Source organism: Benincasa hispida, chromosome 4, assembly GCF_009727055.1.
Source record: "Benincasa hispida cultivar B227 chromosome 4, ASM972705v1, whole genome shotgun sequence".
Taxonomy (NCBI): domain Eukaryota; kingdom Viridiplantae; phylum Streptophyta; class Magnoliopsida; order Cucurbitales; family Cucurbitaceae; genus Benincasa; species Benincasa hispida.
In genome coordinates, this window is record NC_052352.1 from 37888413 (window position 1) to 37911939 (window position 23527).

General features: G+C 37.7%; 1 protein-coding gene across 2 annotated transcripts in view; it reads left to right on the forward strand.

Moving 5' to 3' along the window:
• Window positions 1–23527, forward strand: part of LOC120075266 (myosin-15) — a 60908-nt gene that overhangs the window by 20451 nt on the left and 16930 nt on the right. For both annotated transcript variants that reach the window (XM_039028483.1, XM_039028482.1), the window contains exons 19-24: window positions 3559–3619; window positions 4109–4286; window positions 19899–20104; window positions 21582–21701; window positions 21817–21915; window positions 22312–22533. In XM_039028483.1, coding sequence (XP_038884411.1) covers window positions 3559–3619; window positions 4109–4286; window positions 19899–20104; window positions 21582–21701; window positions 21817–21915; window positions 22312–22533 — 886 coding nt within the window. The remainder of the gene's footprint in view (window positions 1–3558; window positions 3620–4108; window positions 4287–19898; window positions 20105–21581; window positions 21702–21816; window positions 21916–22311; window positions 22534–23527) is intronic.

Sequence of the window (23527 nt, forward strand, 5' to 3'; positions counted from 1 at the left end):
AATGACTTCAGCTTTCAATTCGTTTTTTCTTTCAGAAGAAACTTAAGGATGATTTCGGTGTCATTCACTTATCTAAATTTAGATCATCTTTTGGATTCACCCATCTTCCCTTCTCGTAAAGTTTTAAGGAGTTGATGCAACTTGTTTTGTCAATTAGAGTTGAATTTTTGTTTCTAATAGAAATTGTCGAAGAAATTTCTTTGGTTTGCTCTTTAATGGGTGGCTTGGCTGGTTTCTTGTTTGCCGTTTTTGGAAGCTTTAAGTGGCGGCAGTTTAATTTTTCTTGTTGGGCTTTGTGTCATGCTCCTGTTGGAAGATTTTAAAGCATTGTGAGATTGTTTCTTTTCAAGTTTCTTGGTACTGGTTCATCAAAGGCTTCTTTCATTGGTCCTTAGTTCGTGCATCGTTGAAGAGTTTTCAGTCTACTCAGTCCACTCTTTGTTGGTTGGTGGTTGTTTTTTGGATTCCTTTGGTAGCTTGGTAGTACCCTTTGTTTTTCTACAGCTGAAGGCGAATTGTCGGTCGTAGTTGTTTGAAAGGTTATGTCTATTTGCTTGTATTTGTTTTTCGTTTTTTTCTCTCCTTGCAAGAGTTTGTATCTCCTAAACTTTTGGTCTTTTTCATTGCATCAATGAGTCGTTTATTGTTTAAAAAAACAAAAGAATCAAACATGTTTGTTTGTTTGTTCTTTGGATTATAATCAATTTTAGTTCAAGTAAAAAAGACTAAAAGAGAAAATATAGAAAGATTAATAAATATATAGAGAGCATAAACGAGAAGCTGCAAATAGAATTTTTTTAGTGAGGATTAGAATTTAGAGAGCGAGAGATGTGTTATATAGAAATTAGCTAGAGAGAGAATGGAGAGAAAGGAATGTGTTATAGTTAGATTAATTAGAGAGAGAGAGAGCGTATTTCTAATAAAGATTTGCTTTATTGGTCTTTCTTTAGGTTGCCTTCATCTTTTGTGGACTCTCTCTCTCTCTCTCTTTTTGGGTATGCCCATGTATTTTTTCATAGCTTGGTTGTTCATAAAGAAAAGAAAAAAGGAGCGAGGGGTGCAGATTCCCTTTGCTTATTCAAAAGGCCCTTTTGTTCATTATATATCCAAATCCTCCAAGGGATTGCTAAGATAAAATCTGCCCAAAGAATTTGAACTCTTTCTATCCCCTCAAAAAATTGGCCCACAGGGCGAGGACAATGCCTTTGGTAGCCAAAATAAGATAAAGAACCCACCTGTCTTTTAGGGATCTCACAACTACTAAATAAAGGATCTATACCATCTTAGCTTTTTCCTACATCGAGGTGACCGCGAATCCCAGTTAGGGCTCAATATGGCGACTGTGATTCTTTTGTGCAAAATATATTAACTTCACCATCACACAAAATGTCATTTTTGTAGAAACTTGAATTCCTGTATCTCTTGGAAACCATTACATGGTACATTTTGCGGAAGAGAGTATTGAAAAAAAAAATTTCCTCATTGCAACGGCCTTCAAGCTTGTACGAAGCACAATCCCTTTGGTTGCTTGTTACATGTGAAGTAAGAAGTTAATTGGGTAATTGGTTTATATTCTAGATTAATTCCTCTTTTACCCCCACTTGTAATAGAGCTCTATAAATAGGAGTCTTCCCCTCTTGTATGAGACAATATCATCACTTCAATAAAAGATGCACCAGATTGATTTTTGGAAGATTATTCCTTGAGAATGCTTAGGCTACATCAATTTGGTACCGAAGCAACTGCTTGGGCCAATGATGACGGTCATTGGTGGAAGACTAGAAAACTCTTGGCGATGCTGATTGCGAGATGGAGCTTAGAGTGTTTGCTCATTACCAAACAACCCACGTATATTTAGGCGGAACCCTTTAAAATTCAAGTCAAAAAAGAAGAAAAATTAAAGAATTATCAAGAATGGATTTTTATATCCTAAGAAGAATGTTCAAGGCCGAAAATTACTCTTTTGGTTATGAAACATGACCAAGAAAGGTTGGTTCCTATTCAAGAAAATCAAATAATCAGCTCTATATCTATTATGAGATGGAAACATACTCAAGAATCCAACAAAATGACTACTTTGATCCTATTGCATTTGAGAATGTAAAGAAAATAGCAAAAGAAATCCAATGTTCATTGGGAAAAGTGACCCAAAGTATAAATCAACTATCAAATCATTTGCAAGAATTCAAGAACAGATTGATTTTGTATATTGAAGAAAAGGAATCTCAGTTGGAAACTTTCCAAATAGAGAACCTTGATGACAATTTTGGTGAAAATCTCGTGGAGATTCATGAAATTGACGAAATTGAAGAAAATGGAAACAATTCAAGTAGAGAAAGTACGATTGAAGAAGTATGCCACCATGGGTGAATGGATTCAGAAAACATCAAAGCCCTAATTTCAGTTGATTGCGTGGAACCCATAAGGAAAGAAATTTTAGTACTTCCGACTTGAAGATTGTGCGACTCAGTCTGAAGGAAGATGAAGAAAATGATATTCATGAAGCCAAACCCATGGTTGAAGGTGATGGGAAGTGCCATCAAGACTTTTCCGACGAACTCTATGTCGTGTGCAACCGATTTCAACACACACTGTACAATTACGATTTCTTTAATGAAGAAAATATCTGCCTGGAAGTTGACCTACTCATTGACAGCTACGCAACTCAACCTAGATGAAACCTTGACCTTTTCATATTTTTGGCTCAATGCATCATGTGACCTGGCTTCAATTTCCAAAATTTTGACCCATTCCCTGTATAATCCGGCCCACAAATTTTATCCTAGCATAGACTCACAATTTTTAAACCAATTTGCAGCCCATTTTCTCAACCCAACCTATTTTGACCCTCATAATTGTCTCAAACCTTTGTTTTATAACAATTTCACATGACCCAAATTCTTTTCCACACATTTTCTTGATGGGTTCTTTAATCAGAATATTTTTGTTTAAGGTATAGGAGGTTGGTTTGGCCATATTCTGTTGAATGAGCTTATTTTATTTCTTGATTTTTTTCATTCTTTTCTTTTTAAAACTCGAGGACGAGTTTTATTTTTATGGAGGTAGCATGATTTAAGAAGAATAGGAGTTAATTGGGTAATTGAGTAATATTTTAGGTTAATTCCATTTTTACCCCACTTGTAATAAAACTCTATAAATTGGGGTCTTCTTCTCTTGTATGAGATAATTATTATCACTTCAATAAAAGATGCACAAGATTCATTCTTGGAAGATTATAACTTGCGAATACATAGGCTACATCAACATGTCTCTTGGGTTTTNCTCTTGTTCTCTTTTGGAATATAATCATTTTGTTTCCTACAAAAAAAGGATCTTGAGAAAAATTCCATTGTATATTAAAAAGATGGAATAATGAATTCCAACAAGCCAAAGCATATACAACTGGTACTACCTTTTAGGCTTAAAAATTAACACCTTGATGTCTTTGTCATTCTCTGTTTTCTTTGTGCGGGTTGTTCTCCCTCCCTCCCTCCCTCCCGGTTGTTTTTGTTTTCTGGGTTACATGATAATGTATTCTGCTCAACTTTGTTTTTGTAGCTACGATGAAAGATTGATTACAGAAAAGATTCTACAGAAGTTGAAGCTAAAAAATTTTCAGGTAAAGTTGTCATATGAATCTGTTCTTTTAATCGTTGCCTATATTGAATGAGTGCATGAATGTGGTGTGAATGTGAAGAAGTGATACATCAAGGAATAATTTGGAAAAATTGAAAGTTGAGATTTGTTCTTGTTCCCTGAGTAATCTGAATAAGATTAGTTTAAAATTCAAGTTTAGTCCTCAAATTTTTAGGGTGGTGTCTGATGATATTTATTAAAATCCGTGAACCTATCAGACAAACAATTTGGATTCAAAATGTAGGGATCTAGTAGACATTTATAAAGTTCAAGAACTTATGGACTAAACATGTAATTTAACCAAAAAATTATTATACTATACAGTTTAATGTTTTCTCTTGGATATTTCTGTGTTATAAATGTGCTTTTGATCGTTGTATCCATTTATGTGGCTGATCTGAAGGTTTTACCTTAAACAAACATGCAGCTGTTGAAATGTGTTCCTATTTTGTAAAATATTACTATATTGTAGTTGGGTAGGACCAAGGTGTTTCTTAGGGCTGGTCAAATTGGTATACTGGATGCTCGAAGAGCTGAAGTATTAGACAATGCTGCGAAGTGCATTCAACGCCGATTACGAACATATCATGCGCGCAGGGATTTTCTATTGATGCGTTCTACTGCAATTGCACTCCAAGCATATTGCAGAGGTCAGTGTACTTGTTTCCATTTTCCAATTTATTTATTCTATGAAGATCATATAATCGGCTGGGCTTCTCTACCCTATTCATATGTTTGTGATTCTTAGCATGGTCATCTCAAGTTTAACTGTTTAAGAGAGTAGCATTCATGGAGTTGAATGTCTTGTGTTGCTATAATTGTTTTGCTTGGTGTCATTAGAATAAGTTGAGTTTACCATGTCTGTCTTCAGCACGTAACAATTACCTAGCAATGCATTTGATGACAGTGGACCCCATAGATATCTTATAATTTCTTTTAGTCACTGAAATCTATTCTCCATTCATGCTCTTTCCTTGTGTCATTACCATAATTTTTTCTGGTTAAATGGGTAGCTTTAGACCATCATAAAGTTTAGCATGCCATACTACATAGAATGAAGACGAGAATAGATAACACATGTTTGGGAAAGAAATTAGAGTACTTAATTATAAAGTCAGAAATTTTAAAACAGCTCCGTATGGAGTTTTACTTTTACCACTAGGCCCTACTCAATATATAATCTGTCAGATAATGTTAGATCTACTTGTTAAAATTCATCTGTGACGAATCTTATTTTCTTGTAAAATTTTAATTTTGTTGCAACTCCAGGTTGCTGAGATGAAAAATGATATAAAAGAATGTGTAAAGTGCACATGTTTTAGAATTGAAATGTGGAGTGGCTCCATGAAAAATTTATTGGTTGATCCATTTGAGGCATTTCATTAAATTTGTTTTACTACTTGTAATGTAGGCATTATTCATTAGTTACTTCTACTGAAAATTTTACGTTTAATAGTAATTGTTTAGTGTCTATTTATGGGAAGGGGCAATAATCTGTATCTTTAAATATTTTAAAATTAGCTATGACTTTACCTACAGTAACTTGTATGTTAACATCATAACTAAATAAGCTACTAAAATGGTCGTGATGGGAACATGGATGATATTTGTGAGTTGTTGGACAACTGCGAGATTTTGGTCATGGGCGTTCTAGTGTGCTTAGTGATAATTTTAGATAGATTTTTATTTTCTCATCTTATTCCAAAAAGGACCCAATAATGGGTGAATGTAATACAAAAGTTCTAACTAAAGAAACTAATTATAAAAGGAAATGAAATCTAAAAATTAGTTAAGAGTTGTAAATTACTGATTAAAATGCAACTATATATACAAATCTACACTTCCCTTCAAGCTGGATTGTATATAGAATACAACCCAAGATTGGAATTAAATTCTTCAAAGCTTCTCCTTGATAAAGCTTTGGTGAGAACATTGGCGATTTGATGGCGAGATGGAACATAGTTTAGTTTCACTTTGTTCTTGTTGATCTTTTTAGATATGAAATGTCGATCTATCTCTATGTGTTTCGTTCTGTCATGTATAGGATTCTTTGCTATGCTGATTGCTGTTTGACTACAACAGAGTATTTAGAATGAACTTTGTGTTTTTATCCCTAGTTCTTCCAAAAGCTTATGAATCCACATCCCTTCACAAATTTCCAAAGTTAGAGCTCAATATTCAGCCTCAACACTACCTCTAGCTACAACTGATTGCTTTTTGCTTCTCCAAGTGACTAAGGTGCCCCATATATAAGAGTAATGTCCAGATGTAGATCTTTGATCAGTTAACTCTCCAACCCAACTAGCAGCAGTATAAAGTTCCATCATTCTGTTTGATGACTTTTTAAATAATAGCTCATGACTTGGAGTACCTTTCAAGTATCTTAAAATCCTATTAACTCCCCTAAGATGGTATTCATTTGGACTATTCATGTGCTGATTAACAATACTCACAAAATATGATATGTTTGGTCTTGTATGTGACAAGTAAATTAACTTTCCCAAAAGCTTTTGATACATGCCCTTGTCAATTGGACTAATCCCTTCACTTTGGTCTTGGTCTAAATTTGGATCCATAGTGTTTCAACAGGTCTACATCCAAGATTTCCATTGTCCTTTAACAAGTCCAGAATATATTTTTGTTGAGAAATGAAAATACCACCTTTAGATCTCGCCGCCTCACTTCCTAAAAAATATCTCAGACTTTCCAAATCCTTGATTTCAAATTCAGTTGCAAGCATCTTTTTCAAATTGAGGATCTTTCTTAGATCATTTCCTGTAATGATGATATCATCTACATATACAATCAAGATTGTTGTTTTGTTGTTAGTAGACTTCACTAATAGAGTATGATCAACTTGGCATTGGTGATAACCATTTTTCATCATAACTTTTCAAACCATTCTTCATCATAACTTTGGCAAACCATTTTTCATCATAACTTTGGCAAATTTGTCTGACCAAACATGAGGTGATTGTTTTAATCCATGTAACGACTTTCTCAACTTGTATACTAAGTTTCTGTTAGACTCATTTTCCATTCCAGGAGGAATGTGCATATAAAATTCTTCGAAATCACCATTCTAAAAGACATTTTTAACATCAAGTTGATGAAAGGGCCAATCTTGATTTACTATTAAAGATAAAAGGATACAAATAGTGTTTAATTTTGCAACAGGAACAAAGTCTCTTCATAAGATACCATATGATTGAGTGAAGTCCTTAGCCACAAGTCTTGCTTTAAATCTTTCAACACTACTATCTGACTTGTATTCAACTGTGAAAATCCATTTGCAGCCGACGAGATTCTTTCCAAGAGGAAGCGTTGTGAGAGTCCATGTTTCATTACTTTCAAGAGCTTTAATTTCCTCACGTACTACCTTTTTCCACTTAGGATCCTTTAGAGCATCTTGACTATTGTGTGGAATTTGAATATTGTCCAACTGAGTTACAAAGGTTCTATAAGACAAATGTAATTTCCCACGTCACATATTTTTCAATTGGATGACTCGTTTCATTGCTTTCAAGAGCTTTAATTTCCTTATGTACAACCTTTTTCCACTTAGGATCCTTTAGAGCATCTGGACTATTGTGTGGAAGTTGAATATTATCCAATTGAGTTACAAAGGATTTATAAGACAAATGTAATTTCCCACGTCACATATTTTTGAATTGGATGACTAGTACAGCTTTTCTAACACCTTTTCACCGAGCAATTTGGTCTTGATGTATCATCAAGACATGTTTTCAGAGGTGGAATTGAAGGAAAATGTGTCTGGTTTAGGTGATTGCCATTCAGAGTCTTGCAAGGTAACTCCTCTCCTTCTCGAGTAAACAATAGGAGTTCGACTTTTTGAGACTAAAGGTTCAAAAAATTGTGAGACTTCAGGTTCGGAAACAATAGGTAGGTCCGACACGGAAATAGGTGGCTCATCTAGAGGAGGAGCTAAAACTTCGGGTATGATGTGAGTAGGACATGTGGGACAAGTAGACTCAACTTTCCATGGCTCAAATTCTCTCACATTCTCCCTTTGAATTTGAGACTTGGTGAAAAAAGGTTGGTTTTCAAAGAAGGTAACATCCATAGAAGTGTACATTTTCCTAGTCATGGGAATAGCATTTATACCCCTTTTGATGTGGTGAATAACCTAGAAAAATGCACTTGATGGATTTTGGATAGAACAAAGTAGGAACATCCAAAACATCAAAGAGGTAATTTGTGGAGAAATTTGTAGTTGGTGTTAAAAGATAGAAAATAGAGAACACTAGGTTTACATTGAAAACCCTAGAATAGGGAGAAAAAACCATGATAGGGTCTCTTTTATTATTTTTAACACACAATGAAAGTTACAATAGAAGTCATATTTATAAGCTCTAGCAAGCCCTAAAATAAAAAAGGAAATAAACCTAGGGTAAAGTAAAATACTAAAATACCCTTGGGGCTATAAACTATCAACAAAGCCCCTTATTTCCAACACTGCCCCTCATGTTTAGGTGTAGATGTCAATCAAACCCAACTTGCTAACACGTGTCAAAATTTTTCCTGAGTAACTCTTTGGTGAGAACATCAACAACTTGTTGACTAGATGGAATATGCGGAATACAGATACTGTCATTGTCTAGTTTTCTTTTATAAAGTGTGTGTCAATCTCCACATGTTTCATTCTATCATGTTGTACAAGATTATTGGCTATGCTTATAACTGCTAATAGCTGCTTTATTATCACAATAGGGCTTCATAGGTAGAACACTATCTTCGGGTAGATCAGACAGAACTTTCTTCAACCAGATTTCTTCACAGATTCCCAAACTCATAGCTCTGTATTCAACTTCAACACTTCTTCTAGCAACAACACTTTGATTCTTATTTCTCCAAGTAACTAGGTTACCCCACACAAAAGTACAATATCGAGAGGTAGACTTTTTGTCAATAACTAATCCTGCCTAATTAGAAGAGAGACTAGAAATGCATTTTTCTAATTCACCATTTAGAAATGCATTTTTCACATCAAGTTGATGGAGAGACCAGTCTTTATTAATTGCAATAGAAAGGACCTAGACCGTGTTTAATTTCAGTACAGGGGAGAAAGTCTCAGAATAAACTATCCCATAAGTTTAAGTAAACCCTGTTGCTACAAGTCTGACCTTGTACCTGTCTAGAGTTCATATGATTTATACTTTAGAGTGAACACCCACTTGCACTCAACTGTTTTTTGCCATTTAGGAAGAGCAACAAGGTCCCACGTATTATTCTTTTCAAGAGCACTCATTTCTTCCATGACGACAGTCTTCCACTTAGGAATTTCCACAACCATATGTATGTTCTTCGGTATTGTTACTATATCAAGCCTGACAGCGAACGCCTTGAACCCAGAAGGCAGATTACTGTAAGACATACAACTATACATAGAGTACTTGGTGCAGGATCTGGTGCCCTTTCTTAATGCAATGAGCATGTCAAGAGAGAGATCATAATCCTCTGGTTTGGCTGATTCCTCATTTGTGATGGGATTTTGATTACATTTTCTAGCTTGATGAAGAATCTCACCCTCTTGTGTTTCTATTGAAGTCTTATCATTGCTTGCGACCCTATTATTCTCTGGAACTAACATATCATTCCTGTCATTCTCAGTTAAATCAACAATATCATCCTCAACACACAAGTTAGTATTATCAAGGCCAGCAGTACCTTGAGCTTGCGTTGGTTCAAATTCATGGACCGGAGTCGGCGGAGCAGTAGAGGACATCATTTCCTTTATGACATTTTTTCTATTGTAGGTTGTCCAAGGGACTTGTTTAGTAGGTAGAACGGTGTCATGGGCATTCAGGATGGGTTCAGGAAGGAGTTTAGGAAGGTTAGTAGGGACTGAAGTTGTAGACTACTTAGTCTCTTCACTAGTACTCTCCCCCTGAAGATGACTAACAGGAAAGAAAGGTCTTTTCTTAAGGAATGTTGCATCCATGGAGATGAAGCATTTCCAGGAAGAAGGGTGGAAGCATTTATAACCTCGCTGGTGAAGGGGATATCCAACGAAGACACATTTCTGAGCACCAGGGGTAAACTTAGTTTGTGTTAAAAATAAAAGAGTAAGGAAGAGAATAACAACACAATTACGTGGAAACCCTAGTACAGGGAGAAAAACCACGATAAACACTGATTTTTATTATTAATTCTGATACACAAAGTTCAAGAGAATAGGCCAAATAAATAGACTTGTGGGAAGCCCTAGGATACACACAATTACTAAAATGCCCCTAAGGTTACAAGCTGCTTTTTCGACACTCCCCCTCAAGTTGGGGTGTAAATATCAATAAGACCCAACTTGCTGGCATAGTAATCAAAGCTTTGTTTCAGTAATCCTTTTGTGAGCACATCTGCTATTTGCTGATTTGAGGGAACATAAGGAATGCATATACTTGTTGTCAAGTCTTTCCTTGATGAAGTGTTGGTCGATCTCAACGTGTTTTGTTCTGTCATGCTGAACAGGATTATTTGCAATACTTATTGCTGCCTTATTGTCACAAAACAGTTTCATTGGGTGCTCATTGTCTTGATGAAGATCTGACAACACTTTCATCAACCAGATCTCTTCACATATCCCTAAACTCATGGCTCGTTACTCAACTTCTGCACTACTTCTGGCCACAACTCCCTGTTTCTTGCTCCTCCAGGTCATAAGATTACCCCAAACAAATGTGCAATACCCTGATGTTGATTTTCTATCAACAACAGACCCTGCCCAATCAGAATCAGTGTAGGCTTCAATGTAGCGTTTATCAGACTTCTTGAACATTAACCCCTTACCTGGTGTACCTTTCAGAATATCAAAGGATGCGTTCAACTACTATCATGTGTTTCACAAGAGCCTGCATAAACTGACTGACGAACACTCACTGCATATAAATATCAGGTCTCGTATGAGATAGTATATCAATTTCCAACTAACCGCTGATACCTTTCTTATTGATCGGAACACTGTTAACTAGTATGTTGGAGTTTTGAATTATTCAACTGGGGTGTCAGCAGGTTTTGCACCCAGTCATTCCTATTTCGTTAGAAGATCAATCGTGTATTTCCGTTGGGACACTGAGATTCCGTCCCTAGACCGGGCTACTTCCATTCCGAGAAAGTATTTTTAACTTCCCAAGGTCTTTAATTTCAAACTCTTTGGCCATCTTTGCTTTGAGTTTTCACAATTTCCAACATCATCATCACCGGAGAGCACAATCGTCAACGTACACAATGAGAACTCTACCTTCCCTGAAGTTGACTTCTTTGTAAAAAAGTGTATGATCTGAGTGCCTTGGGTATACCCTTGTCCTTTGACAAAGGTGACAAATCTGTCAAACCAGGCTCTCGGAGATTGTTTCAACCCATATAGCAACTTTCTCAGCCGGCAGGACTTGCGGTTGAACTGATCTTCAAATCTGGGAGGAGGATTCATGTAGACTTCCTCCTCAAGTTCTCATTGAGAAAGCATTCTTTACATCCAGTTGATGCAAAGGCCAATCTTTGTTAACTGCAACTGATAGCAATACTCGGATAGTATTGAGTTTAGCTACGGGAGAGAATGTCTCGGAGTAATCTACTCCAAAGGTTGAGTAAAACCCTTTGGCAACTAACTGGCTTTGTACCGATCAACAATCCCATCTGACTTGTACTTTATAGTGAAAACTCATTTGCACCGAACGCGTCTTGTGCCCTTTAGGTAGGATCACCTGGTCCCATTGTTCATTTTTCTCCAGAGCTCTCATCTCCTCCATAACAACAGCTTTTCCAAACTTCGGTTCCCATTGCTTCCTGGTATGATAGTCGGTATCACCCCTGCATCCTAAACTAGTGGTAAAGGCCCTAAATCAGATGACAGGTTACTGTATGTCATGTAACTATGCATGGGGTACCTTGTACATGACCGAATACCTTTCCTCAGGGCTATTGGAAGATCAAGAGAAGCATCATATTCCTTCAAACTGTCAGAATTTCCATTGTGATCACTAGTCACCTCTTCCTGTTTCTCATCTTCAGAAATCACACCTTTTTCACCAATTATCTTTAGTATCACTCACATTTTCTAGAGCTGTGATCTAAATCGTCATTCACTGTCGTCTTCCCATCTGCTATGTGGTGCTATCAGCACCTTTCCTCCTTTTTCCCTCTTTGCACTCGTTAGTACAACGTATCAATCTCATTAATTTCAGGAATACAATGTACCTGATTTCGGGTTTGACTCATGGACACGGAGCCGGAGATGCAACAGGTGACGCTGCTTCCTTCCTGAGATTCTTCCTACAGTATGTTATCCATGGGACTTGATTGGTAGAAAGGATAGGACCAACATGTCGGAATAGGGCAGACTCCAAGGGAATTGTATATGTGGACCAGTTAGTCTCTTCACTAGAGGTCTCCCCCGAAGATGGCTAATAGGGAAGAAGGGTTGATCTCAGGAAGAATGATATTTTGGAAATGAAATATTTGCAAGAAGATGGATGGTAACATTTATACCCGCGCTGATGGAGTGGATACCCAACAAAGACGCACTTTTGAGCACGGGGGAAATTTCGTGTGGTTTGGACCATGGGAGTGAACAAAGGAAACACAGCCAAAAACTCGAAGTGGTACATCGGAGACCAAATGAGTCGTAGGGTATGACTCTTTTAAACAGTCTAAGGGGTTTTGAAAATTGAGGACCCGGGAAGGCATTCGGTTGATTAAGTGAGCAGCAGTAAGGATGACATCACCCCATAGGTAAGACGGGAGTGATGTGGATAGCTTTAAGGACCTACCAACTTCCACCAAATGACGATTTTTCCTCTCTGCTACCCCATTTTGTTGGGGAGTTTAGGCACACGAACTTTTGTGGATAATCCATTTGGAAGCAAGAAACTCCTGAAAGGAAGCGTTAAAGAATTCCCGCCCATTGTCACTTCTCAAAATACCAATCCTGGCATTAAACTGGGTTTCCACAGTGGCATAAAATTGCTGGAATACAGATAACACCTCAGACTTATCAGTGAAAAGAAAGACCCAAGTAAGCCGATTGTGGTCGTCTATAAAAGTGACAAACCAGCATTTCCCTGTGGAGGTTGTGGTTGGTGAGGGACCTCACTGTGGACTAAGGTGAAGGGTTTGGATGGTTTATAGGGCTGGGAGTGGAAGGAGACACGACTCTGTTTGGCACGAATACACACTTCACACTTTAAAGAAGACACATTAATATTGCGAAATAAATGTTTCATGTACTGAAAATTCGGATGCCCTAAGCGGTAATGCCATAATAGAAAAACATTCTCGGAGGTAGAAAAATTTAAGGAGACAAGGCTAGTCCTATAATCATTCCTAGAGGAAACATCATCAGTTAGGAAGTAGAGTCCCCCATCGTGTTGGGCAGTGCCAATCGTCGTCCCCAAGCTTAGATCCTAAAATAAAACAGAGTTGGGTGAAAAAACTGCTTGACAATTCAAATCTCTTGTAATCTTACTGATGGCTAACAAATTATATGAAATTTTAGGAACATGCGAAACGTCCCGCAAAACCAAACCCTCAAATGGCGATAAATCCCCTTTTCCTGCAACAGGTGTGAACGACCCATTTGCAATCCTAATTCGTTCGTTACCAGCACTTGGATAATATGAGAGAAACTGATCAGAGGTACCAGTAAGATGATCCGTCGCCCCTAAGTTAATAATCCAAGGTTTTTTACCATTCACACTAATAAGACCAAAAGATTGTATGTTGCCTGACTGGGCGATGGTATTGATTCCAACCGTACTCAGGCTGGTCGTACTGTCAACTGAGGGAAACACAGACAGGATATTTGTAGTAGGTAAAATAGGGAAAGAATTTATCGGGTTTTCATCTGGGTATTGGGTCGAGCCACAACCGGTTGGAAACGGGGCAGCCACTAATGGCTGGAAGGAGATCGACGGCTGGAAGGTAGTCGCCGGCTGGAAGGGGGTCACCGGCGGAAGGTGGTTGTCGGCTTGTTGGTCGAATGCGCCTAGGGCAGAATCGGAAAGGTGTTGTTCTCCTTGCCGGACGTGTGGGTTTGCTGGATTTGACGCGAAAACCCTAGGGTACGCCGGTGCGGTCAAGTTTTTTCTGGTCGATGTCGAAGCTCTAGGCGCGATCGGAAGCTGGATAGACGAACGCCCAGCCTGTTCGTCAAGAATCTATAGGTCGAAGGCGCGATCTGAAGCTGTCGAAGAGACTCTGTCTGCCGAAGGGTTGCTACAGATGCGAACGTCCCCGATTGGAGCCAGATCTGATCCACCTCACGGTGGGTCTGAGGGGTTGCTGCGGCCATACCTGATTTGAGTCGGATCAGTCGACGGTGGCGCGAGATGAGGCAGATCAACTCTGTTAGCGTATTCTTCAGATCTGTCCGTGTGCGGCTCCCATTGACGGCGGCTCTCTGTTGACTGCAACTGGACAGCAGAAATTAATTATGGTAAGACAGCTTGAAAATATTCCTTTACCGCGACCCGAATAGCAGTTTTCATATCAAAACTCGAAGATTCACCAGCTGAAGGCGACTGTGGATGGTTCTCTTCCATAATGGCTAGGGTTTCGTCCCCTTTCTCTAATACCATGTTAAAAATAAAAGAGTAGGGAAGAGAATAACAACACAGTTATGTGGAAACCCTAGTACAGGGAGAAAAATCACGATAGACACTGATTTTTATTATTAATTCTGATACACAAAGTACAAGAGAATAGGCCAAATTAGACTAGTGGGAAGCCCTAGGGTACACACAATTACTAAAATGCCCCTAGGGTTACAAGCTGCTTTTTCAACAGTTTGGTTAGGGCCATTACTATGGACAAAGGCAATGCACCCAAAAACTCGAAGAGGACCATCGGTAATAAGTCGTGTGGTAGGGTATGATTCCCTGAGGCATTCAAGAGGGGTTTGGAGTTGGAGGACACGGGAAGGCATTTGATTAATAAGATGAGTTGTAGTCAGAACTACATCCCCCATAAGTAAGAAAGAACTGAAGTAGACAGCATGAGAGACCGTGCAACCTCAAGAAGGTGACAATTTTTCCTTTCAGCCACCCCATTCTGTTGAGGTGTATAGGCACATGAACTTTGGTGGACAATGCCTTTAGAAGATAGAAAATCACGAAGAGTATTATTAAGGAACTCACGATCAGTATGACTACGAAGATAGCAATTTTGGTGTTGATCTGAGTCTCAACAGTAGTATAAAATTGTTGAAATATCGATTAAACCTCAGATTTATCAGTGAGGAGAAAACCCATGTAAGACGAGTATGATCATCAATAAAGGTCACAAACCAGGTAAGACTCAAGGGACCCAAACATCACTATGAATAAGGGTGAAGAGTTGAGAAGTTTTTAAGATTGAGACGGAAAGGTGACCTTATGCTGTTTTGCGTACACATCACAAGATAGAGAAGAGACATCAACTTTATTGAATAAATGAGGAAATATATATATTTCATATATTTAAAATTTGGATGACCAAGGTAAAAATGCCACAACATACCATCTTTTTCTAAAGTTGAAAAATAAGAAGACAACAAACTAGTCCTATAACAGTTCCTAGAAAAAGCATCATCATCAAGGTCATAGAGTCTCCTTTTGTTCCGGGCAGTGCCAATCGTCTTCCCCGAGCTCAAGTCTTGAAAAAAAAACATTATCTGGTGAGAAAGCAACTTGACAATTTAGATGTCTAGTTATCTTACTAATAAAATAGTAAATTGTAAGATATTTTGGGTACATACAGCACATTCTATAAAGTTAAACCATCAAAAGGAGAAATATGACCCTTGCTTGCAAGAGGAGCAAAGGACCCATATGTAGTTTGAATCGTTTTATTACCAACACTCGGAAGATATGATAGAAAATTATCAGAAGATCCAGTCAAATGATCTGTAGCCCCAAAATCAAGTATCCATGGTTTCTTACCATTTATGCCGAGAAGATTTAAGGATTGAGAAGTACCTGATTGTGCATCATCCCTATGGGAAGAGACACCAACGTCACTTTGGCAATTCACTTGAGGTTGTGACTGGGAGGCCTTTGTAGATTCACTCGTAAGAGCCCGACCAGGATTGGACCTGTCATTTGGAGGACGTCTTCTGCCATTCAGTGGTCTACCATATAACTTCCAGCACTGATCTTTTGTATGCCATGGTTTCTTGCAATGTTAACACACCGGGGTTTGTTTCCCATTTTTCTTGTTACTATCAAAACGAGATAATCTCATTCTAAAAGCAGCAACATCAGTAGTAGATAGAATCATGATGCTCATAGCACTGACTCTATCTTCCTCTAAATGAACCTCAGAACACACTTCCATAAGAGAAGGTATAGGCATCTCTCCCAGTATACTGCCTCGCACTGCGTCGAACTTGGAGTTCAAACCAGCTAGGAAATCATAGAGACGATCGAATTCCTCAATCTTGGAATACTGAATACCTCTACAAGGGAAATCCCAGATAATTTAACGACACATGTCCATCTCATGCCAGATTAAGGACAATTTTTTAAAGTATGAAGTGACATCCATCGTCCCTTATTTGCACTAGTGAGCCTGTTTACCCAGAGTGTAAAGACGAGACCCATTCTACCTCTTAGAATATAATTTTTGAACTGCTTCCCAGATATCTCAAGCAGTCACAACATACAACGGTTTCCTTGTCTGAGGTTCTATACTATTAATTAGCAGTGATCGAAGCAGGGAGTCTTCTCCTTTCCAAATGTGCTCTTGAGGATCCCTTGACCTAGGTCTTGGTATCTCACCAGTTAGATACCCAAACTTGTGATGCCCCTCAAGAGTCATTTTAATGGACTGAGGCCAGGAGAAATAATTCTGACCATTCAACTTTTCTCCTGCGATTAACTCTATGGAATTTCCCATAGATCCAGACAAATAGTTTGCAGTAGTTAAATTAGGGAAAGAGGTTATCGGATTCTCTATATACATCGGTAGACCGAAAGGAATATCAGAATTCACTGTACTAGAATTTAAGTTTGTGAAACACCTAGGGCCACCCCAAGAGCAACGATTTGTTGTGGAAAACATGCCTGAAGATCAGCCAACTGTTGTTGAATCATTACAGGAGATAAACCGATCGAACCTTGATGTTCATAACTAGGCGGCTCATGATGAGGAAGGCCTGGTGGCTGCAGATAGGTTGCTTGCGGCTAAAAGGGAAAGGAGTCGGGGATTCCCGGCATTGTAGCGGTAGGGGATTTACCTCTGTGGTAAAGGTGGACAACTCACCAATTCCGGCTTCAAGGTGTAGGTTTCGGCTATTGGCAGTGAGATTGGAGGGATAGGCAGCGAAAACTCTCGGTAACAAAGGAGGAACGCTGGCAACATTGTGAATAAAGGCGGTGGTGCTAGGGTTTCCATCAAAAGGTTGTGGTGGCGCTAGAGTTGAACAGATATGTAAGGACTGAAGATATCGATTAACCGCGGCTTGGACAACAACAACAATCACAGTATCGGTGGTGGGGGCGGGTGGCATTAGCGTTGGTGGTCAGAATCGGTAGTAGTGGGGCTCAGTGTTTTAAAAAGCCCTCTCGGGCATGTGCCTAGGCCCAAGGCACAAGTCTGGCGCCTTGCCTTCGAAAAGCGAGACTCACAAAATAAGGCACACCTTAGGCGTGCGCCTTTTGTGAAGCCCCAAGGATCAAAGCCTTGGGGGCTTTTCAATTATTTTGAAAAAAAATAGTATTAATTAAGGATTTTCCTTCTTTATTAACTAAAAGGATCAAGTTTTCCATTTCTTGTATTTTGGGTCCATTTTTTCCATATTTCCACTTCAATTATACTCTATCTTTTTAATGTAATATTTTTATATATAGTGCGCCTCACAAAAAAAAGTCTGCGCTTTTTTGTGCGCCTTGTGCCTAGGCTCCAGAGAGCCATTGCGCCTTAAGGCACCTTAGGCATTTAAAAACACTGGTGGGGCTGGTGCAGAACTAAGATTATCTTGCATCGGTTGGTTTTCGCCGATGGTGGCTAGGGTTTCGTCACCACTCTCTGATACTATGTTAGAAGATAAAAAATAAAGAAAACTAATTTTACGTGGAGAACCCTTGAACAAGGAGAAGAAACTGCAATACAATGTCTCTTTTATTATTTTTAATACACAATGAAAATTATAAATAGAAGTCATATTTATAGGCTCTAGCAAGCCCTAAAATTAAAAAGGAAATAAATCTAGGGTAAAGTAAAATATTAAAATACCCTTGGGGTTATAAACTATTAACGAAGCTCTTTATTTCCAATAGTTGGGAATGACTTTGGAGGAAGACATCACAGAGAGATTTGAATTTGAGGATTCAACTAGGCATTCGGTTTATGAGAAATGTTGCAGTAAGAATGGCTTCTTTCCTGAACAAATTAGGAACATCATTGGCAATGATAAGAGAACGAGCAACCTCAAGAAGGTGTCTATTTTACCTTTCAATAATCCCATTTTGTTAAGGATTGTCCACACAAGAACTAATGTGAACAATACCATGAGATGAAAGAAATGACCCAAGAGTGGAGTTGAAATAGTCTCGGCCATTATTTGTTCTAAGAACTTGAATATTCCTTTGAAATCAAGTGAGATCATAGAGCGAAAGGATTGAAAAATACTTGATGTTTCAGATTTGTCGTTGAGTATGATCATCAATAAAGGTTATGAACCAACATGTTCTAGATATATTTTTAACTCTAGAGGGCCCCTAAATATCACCGTGGATCAATGCGAAAGGTTTTGACGATTTGTAAGGCACACTTGGATAGGCATTTCTGGTATGTTCAGAAAGTTGGCAGATTTTGCGCCGAAAGTGACTCGATTTTTTGTTGATAAAGAGAAGGAAATAATGTTTCAAGGTACAAAAAAATTGGATGACCAAGATGAAAGTGCCATAACATAATTTGATTTTGACTGGACAAAGACCTAGAATGGGAAGAGGACTCGGGGATGAAACTAACAGAATTGGAAGAAGACTCACACCTGGGTTTTAAAGACAAACTTGGAACATGTTTTTCTTGGAAAAGATAGAGGCCACCATGCTACTGAGCAACGCAATCACCTTTCTCGAACCCAACTCCTGAAATTCACATAAGTTTGAATAGAATTTAGATATGCAGTTTAAGTCACTTGTAAGTTTACTAATAGACATCAAGTTACAACTCAATTTAGGAACATAAAGAATATTGGAGAGTAAGAGATCATTTGATTGTTTTATCGACCCTGTTTCTGTAACTTTAGAGAGAGACCCGTCTGCAATTAGGACTGAGGAATGACCAAGGTGTGATTTGAACTCGTGGAAAATACTGATGTCACCAGTCATGTGATTTGATGCGTTCAGAGAATTGATTTCAACCCAACGCTGCAACAAATCGACAATGGGATGGCTGATGGCTAACAAAAATTATATATATAGCTAGGTAGCCTTGTCGGAGTTGGTGTTAGTGAGATCTAAAACGCAAGGAGAGGATGGAGAGAAATACACCCATGGTGTGAACATTGAAGAAAGACAACTGAGTACCCTCGACACTGGAGAAAGACACCCACGGTGTGAATACTGAAGATCGATTGGACGAAGGCAATCAAAGCAACCGGATGGATGAAGAACGTGAATCAGTTGACATGGTTGCGAAGGATTGGCTGTTGCACGCGTGGTTGCAAGTTGAAGAATCGCAAAACTCCGATGCGATTGGGTGGTGCGTGTCCGTCGTTTGTGATAGATCGTCAGCATACAACGGTATATCAGTCGGATCTGAGGTGATGGCAGTGGCTGGTGTTGTGAGGAGACGGCGGCATCGGAAGATGAGGGGTGGCGGTGGTGGCAACAACTAGAGTTAGGGTTTTTTTTTTTTTTTTTTTTTTTTTCCAAATTGACCTTTAGGGTTTTAATTTTCCTGCTTTCATATCATGATAATTTTAGAGAGATTTTTATTTACTCATCTTATTCCAGGACCCAGTAATGGATAAATATAATACACAAGTTCTTACGAAGGAAACCAATTATAAAAGGAAATGACATCTAAAAATTTATTAAGAGGTGTAAATGACTAATTAAAATGCAACTATACTATATACAAATCTACACTTAGTACTGGTTGGATGACTGCACAAGTATACTCTTTAAGCCGGCTACCATGTCATTTTTATATGTGTGGTTTCATAATGAAGGACCTAATTCTTTTCTGCTATGGTATATTTTCTTTGTTTTTACTTGCAAACATATTATAGCTATGATGATTTAGTGATGATTTATTATATTTAGGATGCCTTGCCCGAAAGTTTTATGTAGCAAAACGAGAAAGCAGTGCTGCCACTACGATACAGAAATATATTCGCAGGTGGCTCTTCAGGAATATTTATTTGGAGCTCTATTCTGCTGCTTTAACCATTCAGTCCAGTATTCGTGGTTTTGCAACTCGCAATAGGTTTTTACAAGATAGAAGAAATAAAGCAGCGGTGTTAATTCAGGTAAATTAATCGATCTTTTATTCTTTAATGTTAATCAATGATATCTGTATCCCCTTCCCACAGGTTACTACTGATGGCCTTTGTGGGTGTGCTTCCAGAGTAATTTTTGGACCTTTTTTTTTTTAAAAAAAATATATTTTTAATTAATTAATTTTTTTTTTTAATTTTTTTTTTGAAATGGAAACGGGCATCTTCATTGATGTAATGAAATGAGACTAATGCTTAAAATGCAAGAGGATTATACAATGAGCAAAAAAGGCCTATGGATCAGGAGGGCGCACCTGGACATCTCTGTTATAATATGTATTTATATTGTAATTATGATTAGCTGTCCTTTATTGTAATTTTATATCTCCTAGATTAGTGTTTCTTAGTTGCCTATATATATGTGTCTTCAGTCTGATTAAATAATAAGATTATTATTCTCTCCAAAAGTATTGAGAACATGGTATTAGAGCAGTCTAAGGTTATTCGTTCGACGGCCATGGTAAGGTTTATACTTCTCACAAGGTTAGGGTTTGAGTTGAGTCATCAAGTTTGAGTGGTCGTTTGTCTACACCACCCATCCCAAGAGAAGCGCCATCATCGTCCGCTAGAGTCTACAGCCGTTAGTCATCGAAAAAGTCACGCGTGAGGTTCACGTCACGCACCACCACAAAGAGTTTCCTCCGTGCATGGGATCATCGTTCCACGTTTCATCAGTTGGGTTCTTCCCGGTTCATCTTTTCTGATCATTCTGCGCATTTGGTTCCGTTGAAATCTATTCGGTTATGAGTTATTAAAAAAAAAAAAAAAAACCTTTTGTGCTTAGGGTTTGTCGTTGTTTTGTTTCAATTTGGTTCTGTTTGCTCTTTGATTATCTTTAATTTCTATTTTGATTTGTTCTTCCTGCTCGTGAGATCTACAAACCATTTGTTAGCTCATAATGGATGAAGTGAAGCATGTGGTAGTATTTAATGTGATTCCCCTAGTGTCAAAGATAATTGAACACAAATTCAATGGGTCTAATTACTATAATTGGCGTCGGACGATTCAATTTTATTTGCTTAGTACAGATATGGATGACCATGTGACTGAAGAGCCACCAAAAGATAAGGCTTGGTTTTGCGATGACGCTTGACTTTATCATCAAATTAAGAATTTTATTGAAAGTGAGGTTGTTGGATTGGCAGATCATTGTGATTCTGTGAAGAAACTCTTAGAATTCTTAGAATTTCTATACTCTGGAAAAAAACACGTTTGTCGAATGTTTAATGTGGTTTGGTTTTGGTTTCGTTTTCTTTAAAGTTTTTATCTTAATTTGTATTTTGTACTTAGCATTGCAAATCTTGATCAGCGTGTAGACTTTAGTCATATTTATTGTACGCATTAGGTTGTTTTCCTTTCTCTTTATTTTTAATAACAAATTACGCTTTATTTTCAGCTTGGCCTGACCTTTTTACTTTTTTTTTTTTCTGTTTGGTAATGGAAATCTTAGGCTCGATGGAGGACATTCAAAGTCCGTTCTGTTTTCCATCGCCATCAAGCTTCTATTATTGCAATACAATGTCGATGGAGGCAAAAGCTTGCAAAAAGGGAACTTCGAAGACTTAAACAGGTAAGTATTCAGAAAATATTCAACGAGAAATACGAGTATTACAAGAAATGTGGAACTTAAATCATTTTATTTCTTGAATTTCATCATTGCACGTTTTCGTCATCTCTTTGGGCAGGAGGCTAATGAAGCTGGAGCATTGCGTTTAGCTAAAAACAAACTTGAGAAGCAGTTGGAAGATCTTACATGGCGGTTGCATTTGGAGAAAAGATTGCGGGTAATTTTAGTTACCTTGTGTACTTGTTCACTTAGTCTTTTTTCTTTCTTTTTTTTTTTTTCTTTTTAATAATGAAAATATCTAAAAAAAGGATATGTAAATCAGTTTTTGTTTAGTAATGTATATCAGAAGTATGTTATTTATACAGTGTTAAGCAAAGGTTCTCAAAACTGGTGCTTGAACTGCCGAATCATGTCTGTTATACATCTGAAGTGATCTGCTACATTTTTGGTTTGTTTGCTAAATTGGCCTTGACGTGGGATAGATTCTTCTTTCCATATTTCGCCTTTCTAATGTGTTCTCTCCCTCTCTTTATGGATTTATTTGATTTTGCATTCCCCAGCTTTTGGTTAGTTAGTAGTATCTTTCTCTTACAGATCAGTGTTATGGATGCAGGCTTCCAATGAAGAGGCCAAGTCAAATGAAATATTAAAATTGCAAAAGATGCTGCAATCCTTGAGTCTGGAGTTAGATGCAGCCAAATTGGCTGCAATCAACGAGTGCAACAAAAATGCTGTGCTGCAAAACCAAATGGAATTGTTGGCGAAGGAGAAGTATGGTTTTGAAAGAGAAATTGTAGCGGTCGTTGAATTAAGAAAAGAAAATGCTTTTCTCAAGGTGAGTTGTGCAATTGACCTTTCTGGTAATATGGTTCTGTTTGTGTTTCTTTATGTTTTTTGTCTTCTGTCACGATTCTTGGTAATAGTCTTTTTGGTATTTCCACCAATTGCAAACAAGATCGAACAGTTAAAATTTAAATTAATCGAATATGAATGGCAATTCCATTAGTTATGTCTAATCCTTCCACCTTTTTTCTTGTTTCAAGGATTCTTCTTTCTATCTTGCAATTTTGAATAAAGGATTTTTATCTATTATGAGGCCACGGCCGCTTCTTGTTCTCGCCCAGCCGCTAGAGAAACATTTGGAATCCTGTAGGTCGCAACTCTTTGGTCTTCACATTTCATCTTTGGAAGCATTATGATTAATGCTATTGAGGTAGTTAGGGATAATGGGGCATTAAAGATATGTATTTTTGAAATAAGAAACAATCTTTTCTTTTTCTTTTTTGTTAAAATAATGAAATGAGATCGATACACAAATTATAGAAGAATGAAAAGAACAACTAAGAAGGATTACAAAGGTTATAAATTAACAATCCAAATAATACTAACTCCTCGACAAAGGGTAATAATCCAAAAACCAAACGAAACAATCAAAATAGAGGCCAATAACTCTTAACTCTAAACATATTCATACCAAAGATATGGACCAAAAGCCGAACCTCTTAATAACATAATCAAAATCCAAAAAAGAGAACTAGCTAAAAAACACTTGAACACACTCAATTTCAAGCCACCAAAATAAAAGCCACCATAGATTTCCAAAAAACTTCCATAAACCAACCAGCAACCTTCGAACTTCAGAATGAAACTGAAAAAGATCTTCTAGACAACACAATAATAACCACCCCCAAAAACTTTTGAAAACTAAGCATTACTACACAATGCTAAACAACCATAACGTACTAGTGAAACATAATTTTAACTCGTGGTGACTGTGGTGTGAGGTGTGGTTTCTTTCATCTATAGTCCACAAACCTTAGTTAAGGAAT